The sequence below is a fragment of the Bombus fervidus genome, chromosome 5 (genome assembly GCF_041682495.2).
Source record: "Bombus fervidus isolate BK054 chromosome 5, iyBomFerv1, whole genome shotgun sequence".
Lineage (NCBI taxonomy): Eukaryota > Metazoa > Arthropoda > Insecta > Hymenoptera > Apidae > Bombus > Bombus fervidus.
Genome location: NC_091521.1, coordinates 14,898,687 through 14,921,875, shown reverse-complemented (window position 1 = coordinate 14,921,875; position 23,189 = coordinate 14,898,687). Strand labels below are relative to the sequence as shown.

Below are 23,189 nucleotides of genomic sequence, written 5' to 3'. Positions count from 1 at the left end.
TAGAAATACTTGAAACAATAAGATGACCTACCCTATCAAAGGATAGGACAAATAAAAAAAAAGGAACGTTATGTATTAAAAATAGGTTTAAATCAAATGATTAGAAAGATAAACTTCTGAATAATTTTCGAGATCGAATGTGCGTACAGTTGAAAAAATTATAGAAAAAGAAATTGGAAAGAGATTTAAAAAATATATTTCTTAGTTCTTTTTCGACAATCATTATGTTATAGTATTTTTTGTTATTTCTTACTAATATTTTACAGATATGACACATCTAGGATCATTATACGCGTCTATGTACTCTTCCAACGTGACTCATTACCCATTGTCCTAAACTGTGAGTCCCCTCCAGTTCCTTCTTTCTAACCATATGGTGGGGACAACCATCAATTCTCATTGGTTACCTCAGGAACGGACGGTACTTATCGGACCCCGGTCTCAATATTATCTTTTTAAGATTGTTAATACATAAAAGTTATCTTCTTAACATTTAATAAAAACAGACAATATGTAATGTATTTTGCACTAAAGAGCGCTACAGTTTTGCAATTTGTTATTAAGATACATTATTTTATATTTTTATTCTAAGAATTATTTAAAGGGGCATAAATGAATGAAATACGTGATATGTATAAGCGAGTATAGAATTTTCAAAAATTTACATTCTCTGAGTTTATTAAAGTCGTTACCCAATATGTGTACATTCCTGATGCAGACAGGAATAGGTGGGGCGGAAACCCTCTTACTACGCACACCCCGTGAGATACTCCGCCGGAGAACATGCTTCAGAATCGAATTCACCCGTGGAAGAGTGAGCGTTAAAACAGTTTTTCATTTTCAATGTCTACCGCCTATTGTTAATGTTTGAATAAATTATTGTGCATCGCTTAATAATAAGTAAAATAGTTATAACGAAATAAGAGCTGTTAAAGTCTTCGATCTTAAAAAATTCAAGGAACGTGAGATTGTAACAAGAAAGGTGATCAAAACGTAACGAAACGTCAAACTATCGTTGCAGGTAACAGCTTTTAGAGACTGTTCTAATTGTTAATAATTTTGAGAATTTTTAAGTTTAAAGAGAAAAATATCGCGAAGAGATATTACAAAGAAAATTAACGAAAAAATATCGGTAACGTCCTAAAGGAAAAGTTGAATTCTATGACAGGATAACACTCCTCGCGTGCAGCAAAGATGGCCGAGTTGAAGGAGCAACCAATCAGGAGAGAGCACGATTCGATGGACGATTTTGAGCACCTCGAACACGTCCAGGATGGACAATCAACCCACCTTGAAACTCATACCGAGAAAGTAGATAAAAGTGCGAAGGATAATTTCGATATGGATCAAGATATGATCAACTTTTCCTTGAATCAATCGTTGAATGAACCAGAAGATTCTAAAAAAGCGACGGTGTTATTATTGGAGTCAGAAAAAGGGAAACCGGCTGAGGAAAGTAATTTTGAGGTTAGATCAAAGGAACCTGAATTCGACTTGTTATCAGGCAAAATAGAGGACCAATCGGACGTTATGAAAATCGAGCCGGTTACTAAACAGGCAGACGAGAAGCAAGAGATCGCAGAAAAGGAAGAAGTTAAGGAAACCAAAATTCCAGATCGCGAGCCAGAAATTCCTCCCTCTACTGAGAAAAAATTGGATAATTCATGGAATGTTATTGAAAAGTCTCCATCTGTTTCGGAGTTAATTTCGAAACCAGAGAGAAAAGCAGAAAGTGTAAGTGAGTATGTGGTTGAGCATGTAGAGAAAAAGGAACGGATCAGTGCACCAGAAACCGGGGAATCGGAATTTGAGTCCGAAATCGAAGCATCACCGGCAAAGAGTTTCAAATCGATCAAGCAGGAAGTAAGACGAGAACCAATAGAAGAAGTGGAAATTGCTCCAAAGGAGATTTTCAGTAGCATGGGAATCGGTGAGTACATTTACATTTTTAATAAATAATTAAGTCGATAGTTTATAAAGGAAATAGTAATATAATTAGACTGATATTATGTGATATATATCGATATGATTAAAATAGTACATATATAAGTCATCTAATAAGGTTAAGTAAAAATTTGTTAGGTCTTATATACAGTCTTTTTTTTATTTCAATCATATATTAAGATTTTATATTACTCGGAAGAATATTTTATAGTCAATGTTCTTGAGATGACGACCTCCAAAGTCTCGAAAGCATGAACGATTAGTACGAAATGTTAATTAATTTATCATCTTTGCACGAAGTGAACCATGCTTCCGCTTGGCTACAGCGTCATTGCGTTTGTGAGCTGTAATGATGTGATTAGTTATTCCAAGCACATCATACACCTCTTTAAGACATCTTTATTCTTTCATCAGCTTCATAAGAAATTAATCCGCAAGAAATATCTTAGTCCGAATTTTTAATAATTAGTTTTTTTTAGTCGTTAAATGTTTTCTCAGTTTAATAAAATGCTCGAGAAAATAAACAAATATTTCATAACAATTCAATACTAAGAAATGACTACTCACAAAAGCATTGTAAAAATTCAGGCAAGAAATCATGTATTGCGTCATTTTGTACAAGAGAGAATGTGTCAATCTTTTACGTGAAGTCGTAGCCATTATTAATGTTCTTTATTGTGTACGATTACACCATTTACGGCAAACTTAGATAATTGGTATTTCGCTTATTATTTTAATATGATACAAATCATATCGTGGTGCCCCGAGATAGTGACGTCTTTATACCGTTACTTATGATATATGATGTACTTAGTATAACGGTAACTAAAGATTTCGCGGTTGAATTTCTATGTAGTTTGCATGTTCATGGTTCTTCTCGCTATATTAACATCTTATTACGAATAACTTATTAGATTAACATTATTCTTTATTTTACGATTATAATCTCTCGTGCAATGCTTAAGTGCGTATTAAGTAAATTATAGTGTAATAGATTCGCTATTAATAATATGTGCTATAGATTTGTTTCGAATAAAATGTCAACAGCCAAGTAACAAATTATCGATTCTTAAATATATTCGTATGTAGGTGTGTACCATTAAGGAACTATGTAATGAGTAAATGTATGATACTCGTTGAGTGACCGATTTTCAACTGCTTTCACTTAAACATTTCGAACAATAGCACTCTTCAAATAATATAATTTTTATCTGGACATTTAATTTTTATTTGAAAAATGAAACAATTCCAGTGTCGCGTTGAAAAATCACTAGAAAAAGAGAGAATTAAACGTCTTATATCTTTAATGGAATAGCATGTTTCTATATCTTTTTATTTATATTAGTATTTGTATAGTATATTAGGTTACACCATGAAAAAAGAGATATGTACTCATTTAGCGTGTATGGTTTCTACGTTGGATCGAAGTAACCCGTATCTTCTCACCATATTGATCCGCAGCAGGGATACCTTACGACCTCTTTTGATTGAACCAATGGGAACAGCCAAGCCCATGGGAAAATAGTCTGTATAAAAATGCATTTTACAATTAAAAATTTGTATATAATAGGCGACATATTCAATATTAAGCTGTTCAAATTTATATCGATAAAATTGTAGTGCTAATTGAAAATCATTCTTTATGCGCCGTGCTCTTAAGTGAAGCGGCTTTTTCGTTCTTCAAGAAGATATTTTTACTCGTGATTTCAGTACGAAAAATTTCAGGCGCCTGACTCATGAATTATTTCCGATCGCCGCACATTATTGTAGTATGTTATGTTTTTCTTGTCAACTGTTTCAGAATACTCGCCACAAAATAATACTTTAACACCATATCTGATCATAAACTAATAGTTACCACAGATATTTTACAAATTCAAAATATAAGAATTACTGTAGTCAATAGGAACTATAAGTTTTTAAAAAGAAATTGTGAAATATAAACAAATAATAATTCTTTATTTTTTACTTTCTTTCAAACACGAATTATCAATTTATTCATTTGTAAAAATTTCAAATTTTCATGCAACAATTTGTTTTAGTAGATACACCTGTTTCTACTCGAATGAATTGCCTATTTATATTTTGAATTCCGCGTCATCTAATGTTCTTCGCTGAAACTCACTAGAACCCACCGGTGTTGAAGGCGCCATCTCTTATCAACAAAAGTAACTAGTTATACTTCATCCGAACCGTACCCGAAGCCTTATCGCCTCCCTATGCACCTAGCAATGGCGCGTCGAGGTGGTGGGGATATCTGGAACTGTCCACGGGTCGATAATACTCGTCAGTCCTGTTCTCGTCTCAAAGCATAGTGTGTCGTTAGGGAATCGCAACATCAATATTACACGAACTATTATTTTTCCCCCGATAGATTTGTTTAAAATCATTTCGTGTATCAAAGGCAGATAGAATAAGTCGGAACGAGTTATTCGAATGCGAACAGAGTCAGTGAAAAAAGAATAAAAGGGTGAAAGAAACGGGGAAAGTAAGGAGCTAGTAGCAGAAAGTGCGTCGTTGCGACTATCAGAGCGGGTTGTTGGGGTAGTGCTCGAATGCGAGTCGTCCTTGGTTCGACTGAGACACAAGGTTAGGGAATAATGAGAATGGAGCCGGCATGCCCTATGTCTCCTGAGAAAGAGAAAGAAGATTCCGATGTGGTTTGCAAAGAATCATGCATCGCCAATGGCAATTCTTGCTTCTGGAATATTCTTCATCCATGTATGTTAATTTTTACATTTTTTTCTCATTTGACGTCGACTAGGAGATATAACATATTCAAAGTATAGTATGAGTCAAGATATATAGCGAGATCATAAATTAAACCATCGAGAAGTGGTATAGATGATCCTATGGCTGGCCTTATAGCCGCAGCTCATTTTAAGATCAAATATGTATTGCATTTCTAGGGTTTCGCGCAATAAAAAATAGTGACATCTTATGATTAACACTGTTTTATTTGAGAAAGAGAGATTGTAATGTGTAGTATAAATTTAATTTTGATATACTTTATAAAATGGATTGTTCCTAGATACCGAACCCAGATCATTTTGACTTGGTGCTGTAGTGTACTGCACATATCTTGTATTTTTATTGTTCTAATATAAAAAATCGTGTCGTGTAGATATATATATCACGTATTGCTAGAAAATGTTTTGAAAAAATAATTACATACGCGTAACAAAACTCATGTAATGTATATTATGTGTTATTATGACGTGCTTCTGAAATGTTCGGTCTCCAAAGGTTTAGAATTTCATCGTACGAACCTCTCAGAGAACTTTTTGTGCTATTATCTTTCTCAATTTATTTGTTTTGATAAAGAAATATGTTCATTTTAACTCCTAACAGATTTTACGCTATAGCCTCGTTTCATCTTGGCTCATACTATAATATCAAACAGGTAGCTCAGTGGTTTGACGTCGGAAACGAGGTGCAATTTATCATCAGTAGGGCGCGTATTAGTTACAGTAGCTTTATCATATAATTGATAAATTATTTTACGTCTACATTATGTAAAATGAACGTATATGACAGAGATAAAGAAAATATAAAGTTACGTTTATTTAATATTATTTAATATTCTGTTACAGAATTATGTTATAGTATAATATGATAGACATCGTTATGCAATGCGATTAGATACTTGTACATTAGAAGGAGATTTTTTATTGAAACTGTTAAGATATTGAGATTTCTTTTATTGTTTTGAAGCAAGTATTAAAGTGATGTTTTTTTTAAAAATACAATACTATGTATGGTTATTAGAGATAAATACTAGAGAAATATTGGAGATAATACATTTTCAAGGCCACAATGCTTACCAATGGGTTATAGGGCTTCATGAGAAAACAATGCAAAAGCGATCATAATGTTCTTTAAAGAGCCGATTTATCATGATACATCGTTAAAGTTCCTTGTTCTTTTTATGAAAATATCGATTGCTACAGAAATCACACCATCATTTATTAATAACCTGTTTTTCATTAGTGAAACACACATAAGTATTGTTTGATATTTATGCATAGATTGAAATATTCTTTTATCCTAAATTCATGTCGTGCTTTCCAACATAAATTTACGTTGTGCTTTCCAATATAAATATGTATCTAATACAATTTAGTTTATTACTATTTTGAATTGTTGCAATTTCTTCCAGATCTTAGAAACTTAATTAATTACAAGAATAACTTACATAAATTATTATGCGTTTATTTCTCAACAAATATTTGTTTCCTTCTTTGTAAAAAAAAAAAAAAAAACAGAATCAAAAAAGTCAAAATTTCTTTGTCTTATATCTTATTACAATCTTTTTATTAAAAAATTGTTTTTAACTCAACTTTAGTCAGACAATGATTCTTTTGCAAAATTGGAGGAATAAATAATAAAAAAAGGACAAAGTCCTCTAATTTTCAAACTGAGATAAAGCCGTATTTATTACAGGAAACTTGTTGTTAATCGTGTAAGTCATTCAGATACCACGTCGTATGCGTTATCAAATATAAAAACAAAGAGAAAGCGCGAAAAAGAGAAAAGTGAAAAAACTAGATAATTATATAGCTCCGGGTGCATCGACTGTCTGACATGCGCAGTGGAAACGCGATTTGTAAGTGGGTTATTGATCGTCGACTATGGGTTTTTATAAATATATTGCACACTTTATATTGTAAATAGCAATTTTTGATAATAAAATAGAAAAAATGGACACCGATCGAATTTTTATTTTTATTCATACATAACATATATAAAAAAGATATACATGTAATTATATACTTATTTAATTACTATTTTATAATTGATGGATGGGCACAGTTATAATATAAAAAAATAATTGAAGATTTTCAAGTGCTCGATATCTTATCACAAAATTATTATGGAATTTTTTTACCTTATCATATGAATTGAAGTTTGCATATTTGATTAGCAATAATCGTCGCAGTTGGTTGCAAAAATAGTATCGGCACTCGGGAAGTATAATTGAATTGGCATTGTGGAAATTAGGGATAATTTATGTTGCTTCAAAATTTAAATAGTCATTGTGTTTGTATGTGTGTCTATCTTCAAGAGTCTATTCTTTAAAAAAGAAATCACTTTTCATCAAGTATGATCAATAAATATAACAGCTCAGCAATTATCTCTAATTACATGGATCAACCTACGATCATGATTAGATATATTGAAAGCACGAGTTACATAAGATAAGCATATAAATAACTCGAAGTAACGTTACGTATATACAATATAAGATATTCCATGTCTTTAGAAATGTTTTTGATAACAGTTATGAGATTAAAGAATGGATATTTACTCTAACAAATCTAATTTATGTATTCGCTTATCGAAAATCGCGTTGATAAGAATTCGTTTGTTGGATCTCTAATTTGAAAAATAAACGCGAATAAGCATAAAATAATTACTTTCTATTTGTATATAAATTACAGTGAAATTAATAATAATAACTTTGTTCATTTCTTTCATAACTGTTTTGAAAGAGGACTTTTCATTAGAAATTCTCTCGTAACGAATTCTAAAATTCAGAGGGTCTGTTGGCTTTTTCCTTGTGTTTTAAAATAAAATAGATTAATGATGAGTAATAAATACAAATAGTGAATGAAATAAACAGAATTAAAATAAATTAGTCTTAAATTATAGAGGAATAAAAAATTCTTCCTTTCTTTTTTATTTCTTTATCTTGTTTTCTGGATCTATGAGACTTGCGCTGGTGGTATACCGTTTTAATTTTTTATTAGAAAGTTATAAAAGATAAGAAATATTTTATTTAGGCAAATTCACTATATCATTCACCAGGGACATTAGACATTACATTTGCAAATTTTAAGACAAGTCATCTGGTCGAAGTACGTAGATATCGAGATAGAAGTCGAGGTCGATGATTGCGCAACACCGTGCAGTGTGCTAATTACACTGACAATGAATGCTGCCAATCGATTAGGTGCTATTTAACTGCCACTCCTGAAATCTTTTGATATATTATTCTCAAAAATTATACGAAAATTTTTATAACTAATTTTGATATTTTTATACATGTACATGTATTAATTTCTTTGAAGAAAAAATCCAATTTAATTTTTTCAGATGATAAATTAAAAACGTTGATAGATCTATGAGAATAATTAAAAAAAAAAATAATAATAATACGTATTTCCGTTATGCAACGAGCAATTGTACGATCAACAATTCTTATTGTTACATTTGACTAACGGAATGGGTTAAATCACCGACTGTGAGAGAAAAAATTACATAGTAGGAAAGCATTAGGAAATTAAAATGAACGAGAGTTTGATTTTATGCTAATGATACCGACAATGAGTGAACACGTACAACTGTTCTTGAATGAGTCTAGATTGAATACCACCATGCGGTTTTGCAGCTTTTATGTTGTATATTGGATAACGATGTAAATATTTTTCCTTATCATTGATATAAAATACGCGTATTTATCAAATTTCTTTTTTTATAACATTTTTCATTAAATTCATGAGAATTATTTATCTCTCGATTGATATCGTTTCGTTGTACAATAGATGATAACCGGTTTGAATTAGGCTGATTAATCTTTTTAGAATAGAATTGTTTATAAGCTTTGGACAATTTTTTTATTTATTATGGACAATAGAAACACGCCTTTCTACTGATATTTCTTTAAGGAAGACATAGTGTAATAAAATGTAAGACCAGTTTTACAACATACAAATACATTCGTCATTTAACTAATTAATAAGTTTAAAAAGATTAATTTTGGAGTAACCTATTTTAGTTTATATCCTATTTTTTACGCGATAAATACTATTAACGGTGTTTATCATGTAAGATAGAGAAAATAAATTGAAATTATATACCTATTGTAACATTCAGTAAGTTAATTCAGAAAATGTAGCTCAAACCGTAGTCACCTATAACCCACGATATCAGTTTATGTTAAAATCTAATAGAATTATTTTTAGAAAATACTATTACTGATAAGACTGATTTCGTAGTATTGTCGTTACCACCTAATGACAAAATCCGCAATCACTTAGTTGTCAACCCAATATTATAACGATAAAGTATTCATTATAAAGAAATATCATCGCTACCTTTATTATTATTATACAGCATTGAGAATCTTTTTTTTTATTGTCATTCATTCATTTCTCACAGATCATCGTAAAGTAATTATATAGAACTATGTCAATCACGTAAACTAACATATTTCGATTCTGTTCTTTACAGACGCATGGTTTAATCCTGATAGACTGAATCCAAAAGGTAAGACGCCAAACTCGATGTCGATGTCCATTCGTTCGCTTCTATGTGTTGAGCAGTATATTTATATAATCGCTATATATTTTGTCAAATGTTTTTCTTTTTTTTAAACATGTACTTGTGTTTTATGTTTCTAATACCTATAGAGTAGCCGTAAGACAAAAAAGGGGGAGAGGGGCGAGAGAGAACGCTATCTATGATTTATTTATTGTATATAGGATGACCCACTTGGAGCTTATAGAAGCATTTCTATAAATAAATATAATAAATATAAAATATAGCTTTAGTGAAAAAAAAAGCTATCGTTTTCGTGTCGATTATATCCAGTTCAATTTTTAATGTAATGAAACTGGGCAATTGATAAATGTTTCAATAGAAAGTATTTTTAGTAAAAACGATATCCTACTTTTAGTATTGTTTAATCCTGCTGTATCCTTTGGTGTCATTTTCGATTTGGATAATGAACCCAACTAGTCCAATACCTTTTTATCGTTAAAAAATGTCCTAGCTTCGAGAAAGATACAAGAAAATTGTTATTCTTGTGTTCTTATCTGTTGAAACAAGAATGACATTGAAATGAGAAATATACCTACGAATTCAAAGACCGTAGTAAGATTAAGATAACTTTTATACAGAGAAATTATCCGAAATTTGATGTAGAGCCACGTTGAGACAAGTTCATTGTTAAGTGAAATATAATTACTATAATTCATACATTTTTAAGGCAAAGATTTTATTTGTCATCGAATTTGCTACAATACGAAAGATTGCAGAATTTTCAATGGTAAATCGAACAATAAACAGCTTGCAACAATTACTCATATCTATGTATACTATATGAACGAAAGACCTTTGTACTGACTGTATAATTCCCTCTACGAGATTGCATATTTATTATCTAAACACTTTTGTATCGTGTTTCCTTTCTTATATGTATTATTCCATAAGTGTAATTCATCCACTTGTTGATCAATAATTTAGCACTATAACTTCAATATATTCCACGGAAACGAGAATACGAGAGAATTGTACCGTATAAATCATTTTCATCGGACAATGAAAATGCAGAGGCAGCAAGATTCTCGGAAATCGTTATTTTACGGGTAAAGTTATACATTCACTACGTCATTCGTGTCGCCAACTTCCGAAACGTTATTTTCGTTACAATGTCTTGCGATAAGTATTCAAAGTACAAGGAGAGTTATCAAGACACCACTTTGGTCGTACAATAGGTTACTTTTATCGAACTTCCTTCTAAAGACATTAACGATTCTTGTTTCTTTGTACTCCAATATATCTCTATGAGCAACTTTAAACATAATACACTATCGTTCGAAAGCTTGGGGTTATTATATGACCTTTGTATTTAATCTCTGTCTTGATAAAAATGATGGACGGAATTTCATGCATTCACAAAATTTGTATATCCAGTTCAATTTTTAATTTAACGAAACTGGCCAATTGATAAATGTTTAATCTCTCTTGAATTAATAAGAAATTGATTCACCTCAACAAATATTTGAAAGTCTATACATAAATATGGCTTCTCATTTGTGTGTATTATTCGTAATAGTTCGACTGCGAATGTTTATACAAATTTACATTTCTCATGAATGTATAAACATCTACCAATTAAATATATGAACAAACTAAAGACAAAGTGCTGAAAGAAATATTTTAACGTATCATCGACTATTACTACTTTTTACTACACAATTTAATAATAGGTAACATATCTTTGCTTCAAAATATTAGCACAAAATGGCGCGTGATTATTGACATAGTTCTTGTTGTAATTTCAGAAAAATCGACTCCATCAGTGGCCCTATAGATACACGAGGATAGTACTTAGAATCTGGTTCCTTTGTTCCCTCGAGTGTCAGTGGTATTGATTTTCCCTTTGAAGACTACAGAGGCAAGAGCAATCTGTGTATGTGTGTATGGGTCAAGTACCTCGTGAAGAGTACATACCAAAGAAGTCTGAGTTGTGACTATTGTTGGATGCTTGCATTTAGGATGATATTGGAATGATATTAATCCTCTGAGGTTCGATGACCTGGCTATAAATTTTTGTAGACTTCTCTGACGTCAATCGTTTGTGTGTTTCGTCATGATAATTCAATCTAGCACGTAGAGTGTCGATTGCAATCTAGTAATTGCACAATATGTTACTCTGACAGGTTGGATCCGCTTCTCGAATCTTGAGTTCTATATTACGATCAGCTAACTTCCTTAACGACTGTAGATAAAGCTACTAGCAACAGTTGATTGTATTACTATTGCGTCTTGCTTTGCGACTTGGAAAATTTTGTGTTGGATAACTCGCGTGAGAAATAGAAGATCTTGCCAATTATCCATCGCGTCATTCACAAATGTTACTTGACAATGTTAGGTCTAGGTGATCTGACTAGACTAGATAGACCCGATGAATATTGTCCTCAAATTTTCTATATTAATTCTCGTAGCAATGTAGGATATTTTGTTAATTTTCGTTAAATTTCAATCTTCAATTGAAAGTGTACAAAATAATTTAGAAATTATTCACATAGCTCTACCCTTTATCGAGACATATTATATTAATTTTTATATTAATTATTTATCGTCAAATCCCACGCTTATTATAATATGTATTATACAAGCTGTTGCGATTTTTTTCTCGACAAACTGCGAGGACATAATCTATAGGAGAAAATAGAGTAAAAAGTGTTATATAAAGTTTGTGTGTAAACACTTTGTTATAGAGTTAGAAACAAATATCGTATGCATGAAACAGGTAACAACGCATTTTCCACTATAGCAAACAGAATGTCGACTGTGTTTATCTGATTTGTGTAGTTACATGCTTTTTATGACTCTCTAAAAGCCTTGCTTATTCTAATATTTTTACTGAACTATGAAATACAGTAAAGGTAATCGTTTTTTATTATTATTATATTCTACAACTATTTTAACGACACGGTATTGTTACTACACAATAAAAAAATATGCAACTACGTTGATAAAATAATACGATTGACTTTTGTGTGCTGGAATAGAAAATGCGTTGTTACCTGTTTCATGCATACGATATTTGTTTATAACTCTATAACAAAGTGTTTACTCACAAACTTTATATAACATCCTTTTCTTAGTTTTGCCTATAGGTTAAACTCTCGCATTTTATCGGGAAAAAAGTGGGACATCCTGTATGTTACAGTATGTTTATATAAAAAGAAGTACTCATTCAGGAAGTTTCCTCGAATGAAAAGAATCAAACATCGAGCATTCAAAAACATATACCTAAACATACAAACCAATGTGTCACTTCTATCTAATCTATTCGCAACAAAACAACACCTTTTTCAATCATCAACCAAGACATTGCCCATGGTATTTCCAATTCAGGTCTGGGTCAAGCAACTGAGATTGTCTCGTATCTACTCAGATATCCCCCTAATCCAACATATTCATCCTATACACGCAAGATTCGTGTTCCAGTCGCCTTGTAAACCATTTAAACGAGCCCTTTACATTTTTACAAAGGAATCCTGTCCCTTTTGTTCCCGTTCATTGAAATTTCAATACAGTTGGACAGATTCGTGTCGCGGTTAGAATCCAAAAAAGCCGGAGACGATTGGCGGCCGTAGCCGGGTTTAAATATAGTATCCGGCCGGGTTTGAGGCTGTTGGTGCTCTGCCAGAAGTCTCGAAGGGAACTCTTGCTTCTCGCTCGGTGAGCCCGCAGTCTATCTCTACCGCGGAGTGTGTGCCGCGTTTCTACGTTGGTTTTCCTAGCAAGGTTTTCTTCATCGCCGTGTACGATCCGTTTATCCTCTCGCCGCCAGTGTCTTCTCTCTTCGAGGTGTCCCTCGAGCTCTAGAGGAGGGAGGAAGAAGCGGAGACAAGGGAGGGAAACATGGCAATCACGAGGGAGGAACGTGAGTAAGAGTGTCACAAAGGGTTGTTCGAATCTGAATTGATAGAGAGGCAGGTATATACACCGAGGAGGTTGATAGGTTGCCAGTTTGAGAAAGAAACTGCGCAGACGTGGTTACATCAGAGATCCGGGGTGGGGATCTTTGGAAATGTTAATGATTTTTGCGATCTGCTGAAAACAGGACTGAAACCTTAGGATTCAACTATAACAAATCGAAATTTTGAAGAATTTGAGGAATAGGAGTTAGTAATTGTTTACTTGGTTAGATATTGAGTTTGCAGTCAGAAAACTAGGAATTTTATTGTTTGAAATCGATCGAAAGCGAAAGTTTTTGATAATGCTGGTAATCAGAGTTCTTTGGATCAAACTAGAAATTCAACAAAGATTTCAGGACCACGAATTTTTCGATTGTTTAATGTTTTGATTGTTTTCGATTTAATTGGTGCTAATTGCAAGAGTTAGACTTTTAATGAAGGATGAAATTATTTAAAAGCTGAATCAAATAGTCTGGAGAGAATGTTTGAATTAGATTAGCGAATGGAGTGAACCTTTCAGAGGACTAGTATAATTGATATATTTATTTGAAGGTACTTCGACGAAATATTGGAGAAAGAGAAACGTAGCTGTTATGAGAACCTTTTGTTAATAATTCTTGTTGAGTACTTTTAAAGACCAGAGCATTGCACTGTTTGCTTTGAAACACTGTTACTTTTAGCGCTTGGACGCGATCCAAAGCAGCCAAAAGAATCGAATTCTTTGTCAAATCTCATCGAGAAAATCGATACCGTCTCGTGAAACTTATCCTGCTTAAAGCCACTGTCGCATTGCGACAGTTCCGCTGGAAGATGAATACGAAACCGTTTAAAAAAAATCTCAAATCGTTTCTCGATACTCTGGATAATATTCTTCTTCGCGTATCAATTTTTAGGAATAGAAAATAGGAAAAAGCTGAGATTCTCATTTTTCTAACGCAGCTAATAATATAGCAAAAAATGACTTCATTTTCTTGCGAGAGCGAAATTCAGAAATCATCACATATTATAGTAAAAAATATTTTCTTCGTACTTTGACAAAATTTTACGTAAGAAATACTTTTCTGGGTTGATCGTTAGTTTTATATGTAATTTAAGAAACCTTCGCGTGTACAACGCGAATATGATACCAGAAAAAGAGAGATGGTAACTCTGAGTCAGGTGTATGGTGTATAATTTCCTATGGGGGGAAAGAAGCAAATGAAGGGTGAATTCGTGGAGGGTAAAATATCCGTTGGAAGGTATATTTCTGGGGATAGTAAGGGACGTCGAGGCAACGGCCGACACTGCGACGCCGGGCATCGCACTACCAGAGACATCTTATTGATTTTCTACCGCCAAACCGCGCCCGACCGTTCCCCTCTTTTCCTTCGATACGTGATACTTATGCACGACGTATCTCTATCTTTCTCGCTCTGTTAAATTCTGTCCACGTCTGGATTTGTCCCAACTCCGACTCTGATTGAACCTCTTTAAGAGTTCGATGCGTCTGAATCACTCAAGCAATTATACGAATGTTAATATCTTATTGTTGCAGCCTCTAGAATCGGTCGTACAGGAACTGTTCGATAAAGAACATGAAGAGGATATTCGAAGATTTTCTATAGTTTGATTAGTATCGCCAGAGAATCAATTAGGGTAAAATATGTACTATGGGTGGAAATGAAAAAGACACAGAGTACGTTCTAAATTATATTCGAAATATTTAATAGATATTTTAGTATGAAAGAGGATTAATTTAGAGAATTAAAGTTTAGAGTTTAGAGCATTACATTTAAAAATATGCGTTTGCCTATATTTTTAACACTTTTAAAATAATAATATCTAGAATTTCTATATGAATATTTTACAGTTTTAAAGAATATTGCCCTTTAAATATTTAATACATATTTTAGTATGGAAGAGGATTATTCTAAAGAATTAAACATTTCACAATTCTTTACAATTTTAAAAAACATTGTCCCTCGAATACCTTTGTTTTAAACATTTTCTAAGTATTTTAGCATACCTATCCTGCTAAATGTCGAATAGAAACTGATGCCAATAGACTAAAGCAGCAGCTTGATTATAATGCAGTAAACGATCAGAATATAATATTCAATTCTGCTCGTGCTCAGTTACACGACGGGCTGAGCTTGCACGCATATTTCCACGGCGTATTATATCATATAGATTTCCATATAGAGTCTTCTAGTTGACATATTACACATCCGTTATAGTTTCTTTACAATCGGTCGCCGTGGAGGCATCAAATTCGCAAAAGAAACGATAAAATATCATGATATTCGCTTATTTTCGCATTCTTCTGCATATCTATTGCGACTTATCACTCTTGACATTGTCTTTAAAAATTCTATGACAGCAAAGACACTTTTAAAAGCTTTCAAATACTTTAAATATAAAAGTACAAGATTAAATCTTCAAATTGCTGGTGAATTTTAAATTGAAGAGGATTGGATTTTCAACGAAATAGAACTTGTTCGATCAGGAATTGGAACAGATGACATAAATTCATTTGGCAGAATTACACGACGTTGAAGAGGCCTTGGAAATGGTTTAATAGACCGTCCTTTTTGGATTAGAGACAAAGCCGATGGCAAAATTCAAGAATTCACTAGGTCTCTATTATTAGGGTACCTTCAAGGCTGTTGACAATCAGTTCTTGTCATTAATCATGATTCCTCGTATGTTTAATTACTTCATTATTCATCATTTGTCTAAAATATGTTAACTCTAGAAAATTGTAGATCTACGATGTACGTTAAATTTTATTGTTAAAGCAATCAGAAGCGCAAATAGATACAAAATATGTATATTAAGACTCGAGGAAGACAGCAAGAGAAAAGCATGTGTAAGATACTTCTCATGATCCCAAAGCATGATACCAAAATAGTACGATTGAGTACTCTATTGAAAGCTTCATAACATGAAAACTGATCCATATCCTGACTTACAGCCGAATGAAAATTAAACGCATTTATAAAAATAACTTTTTTAACAGTTTCACAACTTCGTGATTTAATTAAACACAGTTCTATAATTCTAGATACAGCTTAAGCAATTGCGTAATATAATGAAAGTACCACTACAAAAAAATCTATGTATAAAGCCATCAGATTAAATATAAATGTCATTAAAATAACACCAAGATAAAAAGAATAAAATATCAGAACGATCTGTTTAAGGAAAAAATGTAACAAATGATAGCAAAAATATTCTCACGACTTTTAAGGAAGTTTGATAATGTCAAAATAGCTTGAAAAAGCGAGGTAAAAGTTACAGCCATTTTCTCCTTAATCCAATTATCAATGACACTCGTACATCAATCGTGATTAATGAAGTACTTTTCTACCGATTTACCTTATCTTGCCCACTTTCTTCTGCGGTGACTATTTTACTTACGATTACTCTACCGGTTCCCTTTCCTCGTTTTTCTCCCATTCTAACTCGCTAGTATCTGCTTCCCTCTCCTACTCCTCATACACACGTATCTTTGTAATATCACGAAGCATTTAGAGAGCTCCATGTGTAAACGAAGCCGCGGAGAGAGGTGGCAGTTCTTACTCAGCTTTCCTCGCTTTCGACTTCTTTCATACCATATCCTCTGCTCGTTCGTCGAAAATGGTACGGAAAAATAATTTAAGAACAGCCATCGAGGAGCTTCCCGACAGAGGTTCCGGTGAGTCTTCGTCTTTTCTCTAGAAAAAAATCGATCTTCGACAAGATTTGTTAACATATGGTTCAGGAGCACGTGTTCGTACGAAAATATTGAAATGGACAGATTTTACTTGATCTATATTGAATATAAGCTTGAGAATCTTAATAAGTGGTGTAATATTAATAATGTTTCTGTTATGATTTCGATCAGTTTCGGATAATATCTATATTGAACTTGTCTCAACATTCGAAGATTTTATGTGGAAAAGAAAGATGATATCTGAACGTGAAATTTGTGATTTTAAGAAAATGGTCAACTTCGATAAGTGTCTCCCTGTATATGTATATACAGTTCTGTATACTATTTTTATTGCATATTTCCTGGATATCGAAACATGATGTTTTTTTGTATTGTTACGTATATTTGTGAATTAATAGGAATGTGAAAGCACTAGGTATTGCAATAGATTACATAATGAAAGTATAATAATTGCGAATTTGAAGATTCTAATAACGGTGTATTTTTTGTTTCGTTTTAGTGGCAGCTTTAATTTATTGGCGCGATCCAAAGAAATCAGGCCCCGTGTTCGGGTGTATACTCGGCGTGCTCCTCTCGCTGGCCTACTTCAGCTTGATAAGTGTTCTTGCTTATTTGTCACTTCTTATCCTCACAGGCACCGTTGCCTTTAGGATTCACAACACCGTTCTTCAAGCTATTCAGAAAACTTCCGATGGGCATCCTTTCCAGTAAGTATCCTGGTTTCATAGATAAAAGTTGGAAAAAATGAAATTTCTTATCCTAAAGAAAGAATTTTTCATTTGCTTTAAAACACCAGAAATATGAAACTTTTTGAAGATTAAGCAATTTCAGAAAAATTTGTGAAAAATGTTAAAATCTAATCAATAACATATTGACAAGTTACTTATAATTTTAGGAACATTTTGGAAATGGATTTAACATTGCCCGCGGAGAAGGTGCACGAAGTGGCAGACGTGGCTGTTGCACACTTGAACGCAGCGGTCAGTGAACTTCGTAGGCTCTTCCTTGTCGAGGATTTCGTCGACTCATTAAAATTTGGTGTCCTTCTTTGGTGTCTAACCTACGTGGGTTCTTGGTTCAATGGCATGACTCTAGTCATAATTGGTAAATTTTGTAATTTTCTCAAATGTTCCGTTTTCTGTTTTAATACAAGTCACGCTAAGTATGTGATTTATCGTATGTTATGAAAATATGTTCAATCGAGACATTCTTAGTTTTCCTCTGTCTCTACAGTCAGGAAATAGTTGTACGTATACTTGTCTAGAAATATTAATAGAACTGACGTCTTAACGAAATATTCAGCGTCAAGAGACTAAATTTGCGGTTTAACGGCATGTCCACACCCTCACCGAAATGTATAATGAGGTCATTGTTCTCGTTGAACAATGTTAGAGCCCTCTTAATATTATCTAGACTATGTGAATGTTCGATATAAGCATTAATTTTGAAAAATCTAGCGCGTTCTATAACCAATTCAATTGATCTTTTCTTAGGAGTGGTTGCCTTATTCACACTGCCGAAGGTCTATGAGACAAATAAGGCACAAATTGACCAGAATCTAGCACTGGTACAAAGCAAAATCAACGATCTCACTACTAAGTAAGTTACAATTCATCAAATACTCTTTAATATTTCACGCGTTTTAAAATAAAAAAAAAAAAAATACAGAGTTTTTTCTCAGATAATTCTGTATTATCCCGTATTATCTGATTTCAACACTTTGAATAAAATAATTTAATTACAACAATATTTTCTTGGAAGTATTTTCTTATAATTGTAAATAAAGTAAAATATCGCCTGATCATGTATTACATTGCGAATAGATTCCATTTTGAATGTAGCATATGTTCCCCCTATAATCAGGCATTTGTTGCATAAAATATTAACGTTGCTTCGTGACAAATATAGAGTGGCAATGCCGCTGATGGTTCCCCCCGACTACTAACTGGCAATTATCGTCTTGATAGTAGATGTCCATCACGGTGCAGAACTCATTAAAATGATATTTTGAACTGGTTCTCTGTGTAAAGGGAAATGGGTATAGTTTTGTTCTCTTACGTGCTATACATTTACATATATAATTTGTATAAATATATTCATATTGTTAAATTAGAAGATGCATATTAATCTTCATTAAAAAAATAAAATAAAAGATGGTATTTTTCATACAAATATAAATTCAGATTTTTTTAAAAACATCTATATTCTAATTGTCGTTTCAGAGTGAAAGCTGCGATACCGTTTGGCAAGAAAGAGCCAAAGAAGGAAGAATAAATGTGAGAATATATCATCACGCGGGGGCAAAAGAAGCTTAAGCGAATTTGTCGGACAATTGCGGAATCCATGCAAGAACGAAATACAGAGTGGTTACGTGAGAGAACCGAAAAGATAATGCAGAAGAACAAAACGAAATTAAAAAAGGAAATAGAAAACAAAATATATGAAGATCGAACGAAGAATGGTGAAAGGGAAATATTTAGCGAAAATTGCAGAGTACTCAAAGAAACTAAACAACGGAGAAAAGATGAAATGTAACAGCAGCGTCAAACAGAAGAGCACAATGAAGACATAAATATGTATATATATAATACATATATATTATAATATATATAATACTTATATAGTATAATATATATAATACTTATATAGTATGGTATATATAATACTTATATAGTATAATATATATAACACACATATATTATTATATATATATTTTATAATATATATTATATATATATATATATATATTATAAATAATATGCCACGAAAACGAAAGATACAGAAAAATCAAGTTCTTAGCATTTTAAGATTTAAAGTAACTGGATAATTTTTTTAAATTCTGAAATTCCTATGTATGAAAAAATAAAAAATCGTAAAAAAGTAGCTACAATAGAAGCATGGCTTGCAAAGAAATTGTAATGGAAGATTATTGAAAATATATGTATATGTAAAAAAGAAGAAGGAAAAATAAAATTACCTAAAATGAATGGGTATTTATAGAAGAGCAAAGAGTTGGAAATGTGAAAAATCGCAATGAAGGAAACACTGCTTTGAAAAAAAGAACAGCGAGAAAAGATTACATGGTAATAAGGAAAAGAATGCCTTTTCTCAATGTTTTGGGAGTTCGGTAGCTGGATTTCAATGTCCGACGATGTCGTAATGCGAGTTTTCCTTTTCTGGATCTATACAAGCTGTCCCTGTTAATCGAAATAAATGGAAAGAAGTAACATTTAGCGATTATGTTAATTTGTTGCAACGCGAGAGGCGAATAGAGCCCTTTGGTGTACTCTATGCAAAAACCATGAACGGTGCAATGCGTGTGTCTCTTAGGGGGTTCCCGGTTTTTCTTCCTTTTTTTTGTTTTTTTCCTCGCACTCTCCCACATCAGTCCAAACTGATCTTTCCTCTTTAAATAGAATGATATGCGGTCCCATTGAGATCAATCATGATTAATCATTTAGTTCTTAGAAAAATTTTTTTAATTTCATAATAGAAATTATTCAGAGATATCTTTGGCACAAAGATGACGAGAGGCGTGTTTTCCTTTTTCTTCTTTTAGTCATTAGCGTTTGAAATTTGTACTTTTCACCTTTTTTCTTTTTCTGATTGCATATTCGTCAAGATGACTGAAATTGGTAATTTGTTTTGTAATAAAATATTGGTCTGTCTCTCATTTTTAGTAGTCTTACAATAAATTCAGACGAATACTGTTTACAAACTTGAATTTTATAACGAAAACTTTATGTAATGTTGTTTTATTCATTAACATCACATAATAAATGCACGCATTGGAACGTATGACATTAATATAGATGATTATATTCAAATGTTAAAAATGAAATAATATAGGTGTCTTAAAGATAATGGAAAATCTTTTTGTTTTCAATAAATTTTGTTTATCTTCAACGATCTAGATAATTTCGTTATGAGAAACTGATCTAAAATCCATTTTAATATTTATTTTAAACAAAGCCTTCTAAGATTTCTACTATTTTTTTCAGTATGCGACTTTAAATCAGTTTCCTGGATTTTTATTTGTAACATAATATTCGCACATGCTTTTAGAAGCATGCAAATATACATTCTACTTTTCTGTTTTTAATTTTGTTTCTTTAATAAAATATATTGGCGACTATTCCCGTTTTCAGCTCTGAACCGATATTTTCAAAAATGATTTATTTATGTTGTCTATATGTTCTTTAAACTGTGTATAAAACACGTTAAAACTTATATCTTACAATATATACGCATATTTACAGATACATTGCATCAGCATAAGTTAATACATCAAAAAATAAGGTTTATATAATTGTAAATACAGATCTTGAAATTCTATTAGTTGTTTTAGCAAAAGCCTCTCGCTCTTTTTGCTATTGTTAAATGTTTCGTTTAAAAAATAAACAAAGGAAATGTTAACAGTAACAGTCAAATATGACCCTGAGAAAATAATTTAAAAACTTCTACTTTATATATAATTAATTGCCTTTAAAATGTCATTTTTTTATATAGGGGAAGAATGCGTTACATATGTATGAGTGGATGCAAAAAAGAGGGACAAATAGACTGAGATAATAAAGAAAGATAAATTGGAAAGTTATTTGTTGTTGATGATGTTACGAATGTTGCATATCTTGAATTAGTTTCTTAAATGACACTATAAATAATGTATGGGTACTATTTAATTAAAAATCTATTGATTTTTAATATACATAAGGTTTCGAGTTTCTATGAAGTTTACATATAGAAATTTATCAGTTTTTCTCAATTAAGATGCACGAAGGATCAATTATAATTTGTATTATGTTTGAAAATTTATTCTTTAAAAAATAAAGTAACTTTTATTACTTTACGACGAGCTGTTAAGAAAGCAGTTTGTTTTAGTAAATTATATTGTTAATTGGTAATTAATTTGTCTTTATACTACAATATACACTATCGTTTTATAATCAATAGTTTCATGGTTTTCAATTAATGGTCAATCGGAAATTTTTGTTACTATAATATTCTATTTTATCAACACAGATAACACTTAATATGCGTCTTTTTCGATCATGATCTTTCAATTATTTTTACAATACTGATAAACAATCAACTTTTTCAATGAGGTTATTTTTGTATTTGATGATTGAATACTGTTAAAATCATTGCAATACTATTGCAATAGTAAGATATAAACAGTGACTCTTTTTAGAGTAATATGATTTTAACCAAGAGACAATTAAAGAGACAATTTAAAAAGCGATCTTTTTAGTAATCGTTAGTGGGTCCGCATATCACTCGATTTCTGTATCATCGCTCATTAATAATTCTTGAAAAACACACACATGTGAGAATGATGAACGAGCGCGTGTTATGTAAGTATGTGAGATTTAAAGAAGTAGCGCCGTCTGTTTTTTCTTCGGCGTTTTCGAAGATTTCTTTCTTCGAGCAATACAATTATCGCTATCACATTATTAAGTGTAATTATATAGTTAAACATTACGATTGAAAATTGTTGGCTGAATTGCGAATTTTTATTATAATATCGTTCCAAGCAAATCGACGCTGGTACCTGGAAATTTCATCCAAATTTGTTTTCATCGTGTAGCATCGTTGATCGATGTATCGTAAAGCATTAAAGGTTCATTCGCATGATTCCTTACGATGATACGATTTGACAGTCTCGATGAAATTCGATAACGGGTACCACCGTTACTCTTTACTTCGAAATATAACGTCCGCAAATGAGACGACTACGATGGGAAAGAAATGCGAGAAAAATAGACAGAGACGGAAGAAGAATCTTTATCAGAATGCAAATTGTAATACGCGTATCGCTTATTGACGTTTTCATTATCGCATCTGCATCCGCACGATTAATTTATAAATAAATTATATTAAATAAGACACTGAATTACGCGATTTGCTTTCTTTATATCCTTCATAATATCTAGAACAAATCAACTAATATAATATTCTAGAATAATAGGTAGACATTTTATTATATGATATTTTTGACGATACGATAAAGCAGCTATTATATTCGTATCTCGTTTATTAGTACGTGAAATATAGGATAGATAACATAATAGGATCGCGTTAACTGATCGTAGATTTGGATGTTATGTGACCAATTAACGAAGGAAACAGCTCTACGACCTAGAAACTAGGAAATCTTCAGTACATATGTATCTTTCAGTTTCGAAAAGTTAACAAAGCGTGACCATGGTCAGTTAATGCGACGCTACTGAATTTTTCAAACCAGTGCCGGAAGATCATCATAGATGGCAGGAATGCGTGTTTAAGGTTTTAAAACCGGTCGGTAATATCATTGCAAATCATGTGACATAATCCAT

The 23,189-nt window shown here is 32.0% G+C and overlaps 1 protein-coding gene and 1 long non-coding RNA gene across 7 annotated transcripts; one reads left to right on the top strand and one right to left on the bottom strand.

Annotated features, from left to right (window-relative positions):
* Positions 1-857: 857 nt before the first annotated feature.
* Positions 858-1,293, bottom strand: LOC139987340 (uncharacterized). The gene is made up of 2 exons (XR_011799833.1): positions 1,175-1,293; positions 858-1,028 (listed from the first exon to the last, which is right to left on the bottom strand). It is a non-coding gene; the product is annotated as an uncharacterized lncRNA (long non-coding RNA).
* On the top strand, positions 1,022-22,747 carry Rtnl1 (reticulon). 6 transcript variants are annotated; one of them, XM_072003468.1, is made up of 6 exons: positions 1,022-1,930; positions 9,178-9,213; positions 17,354-17,561; positions 17,750-17,958; positions 18,348-18,453; positions 19,077-22,747. In XM_072003468.1, exons 1-6 carry the CDS (start codon positions 1,195-1,197, stop codon positions 19,126-19,128), a joined length of 1,347 nt encoding a protein of 448 aa, XP_071859569.1. In that variant the 5' UTR covers positions 1,022-1,194; the 3' UTR covers positions 19,129-22,747. The 6 variants fall into 6 exon arrangements, with proteins under 6 accessions (XP_071859569.1, XP_071859570.1, XP_071859573.1 ...); XM_072003470.1 differs by lacking the exon at positions 1,022-1,930 and adding an exon at positions 4,223-4,665; XM_072003469.1 differs by lacking the exon at positions 9,178-9,213.
* The last annotated feature ends 442 nt before the right edge of the window (positions 22,748-23,189 follow it).